The 10,250-nt window shown below is 46.2% G+C and overlaps 1 protein-coding gene across 4 annotated transcripts in view; it reads right to left on the reverse strand.

Moving 5' to 3' along the window:
* Window positions 1–1,635: 1,635 nt before the first annotated feature.
* Window positions 1,636–10,250, reverse strand: part of THRB (thyroid hormone receptor beta) — a 210,933-nt gene continuing 202,318 nt past the window's right edge. For all 4 annotated transcript variants that reach the window (XM_025201007.1, XM_006021193.2, XM_025201009.1 and 1 more), the window contains 2 exons: window positions 3,329–3,587; window positions 1,636–1,958 (listed from right to left, as the gene is read on the reverse strand). In XM_025201007.1, the coding sequence (XP_025056792.1) occupies window positions 1,717–1,958; window positions 3,329–3,587 (501 nt within the window). In that variant the 3' untranslated portion in view covers window positions 1,636–1,716. The remainder of the gene's footprint in view (window positions 1,959–3,328; window positions 3,588–10,250) is intronic.

The raw sequence follows: 10,250 nt of genomic DNA on the forward strand, positions 1-10,250 counted from the left end.
ATAGTGATGTTCACGACTCACTGCAGGTGCCAAAATGCAGGTAGAAATGGAGGCTGGAATTCAGCCTTGCTAAAAAATTGTCCCTTAGTATTTAAAATTCTTTCTTTCCTGAAGGAGAGACATAGTGGTGAAACACAATTTTAAATTCCCCTTGTTTTCTTTCCACACAAAGTTTTCCTGAATACACTCTTTTAGGGGGAGATGGTAAGGGGTAGAGTAAAACATATGGGGTAGATTAGAGCTATTAGCTTTGAATGTCATCATACCCATCATAATACTATATCTTGAGATGGGCAGAAAAGGATATCCCAATTTCATTTTTTCTTATTAGCAACTGAATGCACAACTCAACAGAGAGGGAACATGGAACAATTCTGAGGGTGAATAAATCTCCAAGTTCTCAGGAAAAGGAGGATCCTTCTGATATGTTACACTTAACCCAGAAGAATCACCTAGCATAAAGTTAACAGAAGTCAGGAAAATTACCCTTGAAAGAAGATGAGCAAAAAAGAGGATTCTCTGCCCATAATGTGTTTGATGTAGGCCCCAAAATACGTTAATGCCATGAGAACTGGCTGACAGACTTCAGCAGCAGGACATCTTGTTCTTGCTCAGTTCTGCTCCCGTTAGTACAATCAATGAAAATAAATGATCTCAGGGTATTGAGAATTGAATCGACCAAACTCAAAATGCACATGAAAGGGACAAGCAATATATTCAAGAAAGATTTTGAAGTTTCTCTTATGTATATTTACCAAAGATTACTGTCAAGCAACAGTATTATTGGGAGACAGCTGTACAGTTTTGAGTATAATGAGTAATAAGGTGCTTTCGGCTCTACTTGGAGTTAATCATCACAAACTTTTCTTTTTCCCTGTTGTCCTTCTGCTACCATTCACAACTCTGAATAACTCTGGGCAAATCCTGGAGTCATTATGAAGGGCTCACTTCTACTGAACACTGAGCACACATAAACTGATGGCATTTGATGTCTCTTGGGAAGAGCTCAACCATTCACAGGATCAAGCCTCAGTCATTATTCTAGCAGATCTTCCTGTAAGTTTTAACTAAGTAAGAACTGAAGGAGTTTCTCTTCATTTTGTAAAAGTATATAAAAAAGCCAACTCATCCTACACGCTCTATTATTAAAAGATTTGATTTTACAGGGCAATGTATCCCCTGTAATAATCCCAAGGCAATGGTGCAATCATGGTGAGGATGAAATTATTAAATCATAATGGTGGTGGTAACACAAAGAACTAGAAACTGTCTCATTAAATGGTCACTTCTGCCCTGCATAATGAGGTAATACTGAAAAAAAACATGGCAGGGTCAAAAGAATATTTACTTTGCCTCAAAGGCCAATTTGTGTTTGGCCACTTCAAACTATCTCCCAGCTTCTCCAGGCAATGATGGATGTGAGCTGGTGACCACTTACGTGCTGGTGAATGAGACCGGTTTGTTTGCATTTTCACTGTTAAACTGTCAAAGCTTTCACAGCAAAGGACTGAAGAACAAACTGCAATAGTCACGAGTACCCGCATCAAAGGGATGTTTTCACCCATATCTATACAAATCCGCCCCTCCCGCCCCCCCCAAGAAACAGAATAAAACAAAACAAAACAGAGAGAACAAACAAACATGGTAAGAGCTAGGCAATGGAATGAAATGACAGCCAGTAGTGCTATAGAAATTCTGAGGACCCCATCAGTCTTTCTAATCCTCAAACACTTCCAAGAACAAAGGAGGAAAAAGTTCTGTGGGGCATTCCACCTTCATGTGCAGGAAGCGGCTGGCATGGCAGGCTCCAATCATTCGTAGGTCTGTCACTTTCATCAGCAGTTTTGGCCAAAAATGTGCAACATGATGTTTTCTGTAGTTAATGTAGTGTTCAAATGCCAGGAGGAAACCTTCCTGACATTTTTCTATCCTCTCAACACAGACAAGACCTGGGCGATCTGTAGGTAAAAAAATAATTAATATTGCTATTCAGTTGCATTAATATACTCAATACAATTCAGGAGGGGAAGGATGATTTACAGTTAGGCAAAGTACTGAGATGCAGAATATCAGGGCAACTTCTTGCTTCTGCTACAGGCTTCCTTGATTGTGTTACTTAACCCCTCTGTACACCAGGCCTTTATTAGGAAGATGAAGATAGCAATACTTCCTGTCTCTTGCTCTTCATGGTTTTTTCCCCCCAATTTAGAATATAAGCTGTTTATGCAGTGTCTGCTTATGAGTATATGTAATGCTTAACACAATGGATCCTGGTTGAGATCACTAGGTCCTACTGTAATACAATAATAAAAAGCTCCTTTTATCAGAAGTCTAAACAACAGTTTTCTCCTGCCCTGCTAGCTGCAGCCTTAATACCTCCATCTGTGACGGGAAGCAGAACCCCAGGAAAACAATGGAATTGCAATAAATGAATTTGGCAGTTCAACAGGCAGTTATCCCTCTAAAACAAACAGCATATTTCCCTTCCAACAAATCTAAAGAGGTCATTCATTCTTCACATATCATGGCGTTGGAAAATAGAGAGACCCAAATGTCTCTATTAGGAATGTCAAGTGCTCTGTTGTGATGCAGATGAATATTCAGAAAGGTGCCAAAACTCGTCAGCTTCAGCCTTAATTAAGGTAAATCCTTGCCCTATGTATTATGCAGAACCCAGCATTTAAAGTGTTCTAAAAACCAAAGCCTTGCCAGGTATGTCATTGCCCAAGAATGGAATCTCTTTTTTGGACTGTCATAGCTTGTGAAAGTACTTTTATAACACTTTTGCTCTGAGGCGGCAGGAAAGAAACATGCTGGGAAACAAACTGAATATCACTGTGTGCCTACTTCAGTTAATTCAGAGCCTCGCTGATATCCCCAGCGTGGTAAGGTATAGAAGAATCCCCAAGTGATGACTTCCAAATCAACAGACAAAATATTGTTAAGCTACAAGCTACAAGTTTGAAAAGGCAAATCAAAATAGAGCTGTGATATTAAAGGCCAGGTTGAAATGCACCTGACCCATGTACCCAGCCTTGTGTATAACTGCTCCTGGGGCTGCTGCAAAAGAGCTCAAGACTTAAGGATTTTACCATAAGGATGACTGACACTGTGTTATCTTTCAATTACTCAGGGAATATTGGTCCAGATGCAGCTATTTCTTAATACCTTTGCAACAATCAACCAACTTCAGACCGTTATATTGTTTGGGCAAGTTTCAAGACCAAAGGCACTTTTAAAGAGAGACCTGTGGCAGATACCATGGACCAAAAATGTATAGAGACATGATTATAAACCCCTAGTGGTACTCAACACTCTTTGTTCTCACCTGATGACATGAGCAGCACAGCCTGAAGAAGGGCGACCTCAGTGTCATCCAAGTTAAATGACGACAGCGACATACCCAGGTCAAAGATGGCATCAGACACTACGCCGAGACCTCCGTTTTTTAGCTGGCCCCTCGTCACCGCCATCTCCCCATTTAGAGTTAATGTCTCGCTCTCGGGGTCATAACGCACTGCTGCTCTGAGGGACATTATTTCCATGCAGCAGCCTTTCAGAAGGATTATCTGGTCTTCACATGGCAGCTGCAGAGATCACAATTGATAATGAAAGTCTGCAATTTGGGGGACCTCAATCATTAGTTTTAAACATAGAGTGAAATTTATGATCGTGCAGTTTGATTCTATAAAATATATTATAGTCCCATCACAGTTTTCTTAACAAGATATTCACAACTATGAATGACAAATCCAAAAAGCTCCTCTTCTATCTTGCAGTTTGAGACTCCCTTTCAAGTCAATGTATATCTTTTGAAACTAGTGACATGAGTCCAATGTTATGCTGGTGGAATTGGGAGCAGAATTTAGAATGAAGGCATGTTGCATGGTTCTTCTTTTTCTCAGTGCCCACAAGGTAAGGCAAGGTGAGAAGGAACTGTAGCTGTTTATCTGTGATAGTCTTGAACTCACACCCATACGGAGTAAATTTAATCTGGTACAGTACTTGTTGAGTTGATGTGATGCTAGCAGAGGTGAAAAGCAGTGTTCTGTGGACAAAGAATTTTAAACACGTAGCTAGCTGCAAGGGAAAATAGTCTAGACATATATAGTTACTTCTGCAGTGCTGCCAGCTTCAGATGCAAAGCGTCTGATACATAAGAAAACTGACTCATCCTAGTCAGCTTCCCTCTGTGTCAGTCGAACGTGAAACTTCTTCCTTACAACCCTTAACTACTCTCTTATGGTCCCCCCCTTTTTCTCTCCCATCTCTCCACCACAGGGGGTAAGGGTCAGTCTCTCCAGGTGTATGGGATACTCCTAGCTGACAGACCAGTGAAAGATGCAGTCTGCATGGAGCATGGGCTCCCCAAGCTGCCACTGATGCCTGTACTGGCCTCAGAAGACATTTTCCATCAGTAGCATACAGCTGTGGGAGATGAGAGCTGCTGCAGTTCCCTAATTCTGTTCTGTTCTGCACTTATATCTTATTCCTCACTGTAGGATAACAGCTCCTTCCAGAAGAGCAGTGAACAACCTGACTAGCATTTGTCACATGGTGGCTTATCTCATGCTCTCCTGCAGGGGTTGAACTGAATTACCAGTGAAGTGTTCATCTCACTGGTCCTCTCTTGCTCTCACATATAAACTCACCTTTAGTCCCTAAATCAGTCATGAGCAATTGTGTACACTTTCATTTGCAACATCTGGCACAGCCTTAGTCAAACTGCAGATGTTACCTACTGTGATACTGTTCCATTCACCTGTGAAACTGGATCTGAATAGAAACTGCCCAATTTATTATTGTTGCCCAAACTGAGGGAAAGGCAATAGGTAAATAGTATAAGCACTGAACAGTAAATTCAATATTAAAAATTCTTAATTATCTAGGGCTAGGCTGTCCCTGTGTGGGAGAGGGGCTACGCCACAGCAGGATCTCCAGAGGTAGGACTCTGCTGGCAGAAGTCACAGGGCTAATAGGAGCACCAGACGAAAGAAGAGGCCCTTTCATCAGGTCAACCCTGTTGGTCAGTGCAGGGTCATGGAGGCCAGAGACTTTGCCCCTTTCTCTGTCTCTTTTGTGGAGGTTAGTAACACGGTTAGCCTGATCCACCCTGACAGCCGTGACTGCCATTGTGTCTGGACTTAGGGCAGGAGCCTGTAGAGGAAGAAAAGGTTTATTCTTGCAGGCAATCCACAGCAATAGTTAAGCCCATGTGGTATTGTCTGTAACCTAAAGAAAGAAACATGGGTTTTTATAAAAAAATATATATATATTGTTTCAATGGGACTGCAGCCCTTTCAAGCAGGAAGAAATGCCTGCCACTTCCCTTATGCCACAGCAGCAGTTATGTGACAACACTGCTGTCCTATTCCTCTGTGTCCACTGTGTACTCTCAGTCTACTGTCAGGTACTGGTAAGTGCCGTGCAAAGTTTAAGTCGCTCAGCTGCCCAGAACATCTGATCTTCCCAGACTATCATGTGCCAAGGGCCTGCCCAGCTATTCCTCACTTCACTTCTTCATCTCTGCCACACTCTTCACTGTGACACAAGTGGTCCTCTGTAACTAGGAGGGTAGGAGATGTCAGATGCATATTATAGCTGGTTGTCTGTCTGGCCAGATTTTCTGAATCAGAACAACTACACTGGAATGTCACTGCAACTTCCCACCAGCAACCACCGAATTAGGGTAGGCAGCTTCCTTTAGACGATGTAGTGCTGCAACAAGCTCCCTGGTTTCTGGGTTCTCTGTATTTTTAAATCCTTATGCCTGGCCACTGTTTCATGCTTTCCTGGCTGATTGAGTGAGTCCTGCAGTTGGTCAAGGAAAGCTATGACCACTGCCAACTATTGCTATTTACCTCACTCTATTCTGAAGGGTCCAGAGGAGGTGAAGACTGTGAATGGATATAAACAGTTCTCCTTGAAAGACCTTAGGGACAGAGCCGTCAGTCAGGGAAAAAGCGCGATGCTGTGCCCACCCTCCAAAATCTTCCCTGAGTGATGTTCCCCATGTGAGGGTATCCGATGAACTCCCTCAGCAGGGTCAGTCATTATCAATGCCATTCTCTTGGCACTGAATCAGGGAGCCTAGTACTGTTCTGTAGCATAGGATAGCACTGAGGCATGCTTCAACTTTTGGGGGAAATAATTTCTACCTTAGATCTTCCATGTTTCTGGATCCCAGGGAACTCGTAGGTGTAATTTTTCCATAAGATCCAGCCTATAATTAGGATTACTTTCTTTTAAGCAAACAGAAAAATCATTGACTACAGGGGATACAAAGGTGGTTAGCTGTGTTGCCGTTTAGTTTCTTAGGGCTTTGTTACACACGACTCTAACCTGCTCAGAAGCTGATAGGTCTTAGTGCTAGCTCTCCCTGACCTGCACAGATGTGACTTGCCACTAGAGGGCTGGTGAGCCAGGACAAGCTCACATCTGTGATCCAGGTTGGGGTGCGTGAGAATGGGTTTGGAAGGTGGGGGACACACGTGAAATGGGGAGGTGGGGAGTTAATGGGATGTGGGGGAATGAAATGGGAGGTGGAAAGCAAGTGTGAGTCAGGGAAGTAAGCCACTGAAGGATAAATGTGAAATGAGGGAAATGAGGGAAGTAAGCCACTGAAGGATAAAATAAAAAGAAGTAAAAAAAAATTAAAAAGAAATAAAGAGGAAGTAAATTAAAGAAGGTCAAAAGTTTCAATAGGCTGCGGTGTGGGAGGTGCTGGTTGTGCTTCATGGGGTGACTGGGAGGTGGGAACAGTGAGGGAAGATGCTTTTGGGGAAGCTACTGCCCCTGCACTGGGAAGGAAGCCCCAGCTCATGGGGACCCAATCCAGCCCCATACCTTGTTCCCCCCAAACCCCATGTAAAACAGGTGTTAAGAGCTCCAGGAGCTGCCTAAAATTAATTTGTAACAAGGTCTTTAGCAAAGACAGGAGGAGGGGACAAGTGGCCCTCCTCCTGTCCCTTTTCCTTCAATACAGATCCCTCTCATAGAATCATAGGACTGGAAGGGACCCTGAAAGATCATCGGGTCCAGCCCCCTGTATGAGCAGGATAGACATCTGGGGTCAGATGACCCCAGCCAGGTGACCATCCAGTCTTCTCTTGAAGACCTCTAGGGTAGATGATTGCACCACCTCTGGGGGGAGCTTGTTCCATAGTCTGGACACCCTAGTTGTAAAGAAGTTTCTTCCTGATGTTCAGCCTGAAACTATCTTCTAGGAGTTTGTGGCCGTTGTTTCTCATTTTCCCCAAGGGTGCCCTGGTGAACAGTTGTTCACCAAGCCCCTGATGTACGCCTCTGATATAGCAGTAAGCCACAATCAGGTCCCCTCTCAGCCGTCTTTTCTTTAGGCTGAAGTGGCCGAGATCCCTCAGCCTCTCCTCATATGGCTTGCCATGCAAGTCCCTGATCATGTGGGTGGCCCTTCTCTGGACCCTCTCAAGCTTTAGCACGTCCTTGTTGAAGTGTGGCGCCCAGAACTGGACACAATACTTCAGCTGCGGCTGCACCAATGCTGAGTAAAGTGGGAGAATCACTTCTTTGGATTTATAGGAGATGCATCGATTGATGCATGCCAGAGTTTTATTAGCCCTAGCAGCTACCGCGTCGCATTGCTGGCTCATATTCATGCTGGGGTCTATTGTTACCCCCAGATCCCTTTCATTTGTAGTGCTGGTCAGGTTAGTAATGCCCAGCCTGTGTGCTGTGGGTTCTTTCTTCACAGATGCAGCACTTTGCATTTCTCTCTGTTGAACCTCATCTGGTTCCGTTCTGCCCAACATGCCAGCCTGTCTAGGTCTGCTTGTATCTGCAGCCTATCTCCGGATGTGTCCGCACAACCCCATATCTTGGTGTCGTCCGTGAACTTGGCCAATGGGATTTTCACCCCCTCATCCAGGTCATTGATGAAGATATTGAACAGCACTGGGCCAAGTACCGACCCCTGGGGTACACCACTGCCCACATCTCACAAGGACGACATCGATCCATTCATTTGGACTCTCTGTGTCCTACCCCGCAACCAGTTTCGCACCCACTTGATGGTCCTGCAGTTGAGCCCAATATCTTCCAGTTTTCTGATCAGTACCTCATGGGATACCAGAAAACTGGAAGATATTGGGCTCAACTTTCTGCCAATCTTTCCAAAGCATCTGACAAAGTAGATTGTTGCCTGTGAAAGCTCATGCCTCTCTGAACCAATAGTCTCTAAGGTGCCACTCTACCTTCTGCATTGACTACTGCCAGTAGTGCAACTATGGGTGGGCAAGGGAGGTGCTACCTCTGTGCTACACACAGGAATGTTGCCATGAGGCATGCCCAGACACCCACTTCCACTTTCCATATGCTAAATCCTGGAAGTAAGGCACTGTAGCCATTTTGGAGTACTCCTGAGTGTGTGCCAATAAGAATACCTAAGGAGGACAGCCTAAGGCCATCTCTACATGAATAAGCTAACTGCACCCAGCAGTAGTCCCTAACGCACAACATGCTGCTCTGCACAAGCTGCCTCCTAAACTGGAGGTAGTGTAGTTTGGTTCATATGGTACTTCGGGTGAACTAAGTAGCACAGCTGATTGACAGTGCCAGTTAACCTGTGCCCATCCTAATTAGCCTACCCATAGAAGGAAACTTGGCTGCTTTCGGTTTAGGAGTCAGCCCACAGCATGCTTGAGGACACTGCTGCCTGGCACAAGTTTACAGGTGACCCTCACCATTTGCGGGGGATACATTCTGGAGATCCCTGTGAATGGCAAAATCCGTGAATACGGCACTGCGTTCACAAGCGTTGTCTGTATTCATGAACGCAGTACCCCTGGCAGCTGGGGGTGGGGGGGGGGCACGGCTGGCCGCACTGGCAATGGCAGGAGCCCAGAGGCAGCGGCAGGAGCCTGGCGGCGGCAAGCACACAGATCCCAAGGAGCTCCAGTAAGTGTATTTAAGATGCGGGTTTGGCATTCACAAATATTTGAAACCGCGAATGTCGAACCCGCAAATAGCGAGGGTTTCCTGTACAGTGTAAAGAGAATCTAACAGTAGCACTGGCTATGCACTCAACACCTGTCCCTGGCAACTGTGTGGCCTCATTTTTGGGAGTGACTGGGCACAGTATGCCTCATGGTGATGCTCCTAGACACACTTTTAGTCTTGGGCTGGGGAAAAGATTTAGGGCTGGTCAAGAACCCCTCTATGCTATGCCTGGGGCTACTGCTGTGAAGCATGCCACAGACATTTGTTCCCACTCCCTAATGCCAAAAACTATGATGCACCGTACCTGCCTTTCAACATCCTTGTGTGTGCTCAGAGCTGCTCTTGGGCTTTGTCCTGGGTATGCTTACTGAGCGTGCAAGTGCTCAAGTCACTCTGAGGGGGTTACACTGTCTAATATCCAGGATTTGGTGCATGTAGAATGAGAGCAAATAGACAAGACATCCTTTCATGGTGGCAGTCGAAGTCCTGGCAGCTGAAGTCCCACAGAGATGGTTTAGACCAGTGGCACTCAACCTTTTTGCCTCAAAGGCCAGAATGATGATGCCTGGTCTGTCCAAAGGTTGGATCCTGCTGGTGAGCCTGATTTGGCTACATGGAGTGGGAAGGGGGCATGGTCTGGACTTGGTCTGGTTGCAGGGAGGAAGGGCACATGGCCTGGCTCCAGGCTAGCCATGCAGGGGAAAGTGGGTATGATCCGGCCCACCAAGCACTTCCCTCTTGCCCACGGAGCCCCCTCAAACCCATGTAATGGCAGCTGCCTCTCTAAAAGACTCCAGAAGCACCAGCTACCGGCTGCAGCACTCCAGGCTGTTTCCTTGAGTTCTGGTTGCGATCCAACCAACCCTGACCTCAGCCTGTCCCAGCTGGCCTTGCCCTGCCCCGGCTACGTTTGCAGCTTGAGAGGGATGGTGGGGCTGAGCCAGAACCTGTGGCGCTGGTGAGAGGAAACAGCATCTGGGCCAGCTTCTGCCTCCTGCACGGGACTGGAAAGGGCCCGGCCCTGCATGTAAGCCCAGGAAAGCGGCTGCTGGGCAGGCTTTCCCCATGCCGTGCCGCTCGGACCATGCAGGGTCGGGCTGGGCCGGCACTGGGGAGGGGAAGCAGCAACTGGGCTGCAGCTCCAGGGAGGAGAGGTGGCAGCAGAGCCATGTGCCACTTGGGACAGGATGAACCCAGCCGGAGCAGCAGGGGCTCAGCTGCATTTTCCCCCTACCTGCGCTGGTCAGTCCCGAGCGGCGCACAGCTCCACCGCC

Source organism: Alligator sinensis, unplaced genomic scaffold (genome assembly GCF_000455745.1).
Source record: "Alligator sinensis unplaced genomic scaffold, ASM45574v1 scaffold299_1, whole genome shotgun sequence".
NCBI classification, from domain to species: Eukaryota; Metazoa; Chordata; order Crocodylia; family Alligatoridae; genus Alligator; species Alligator sinensis.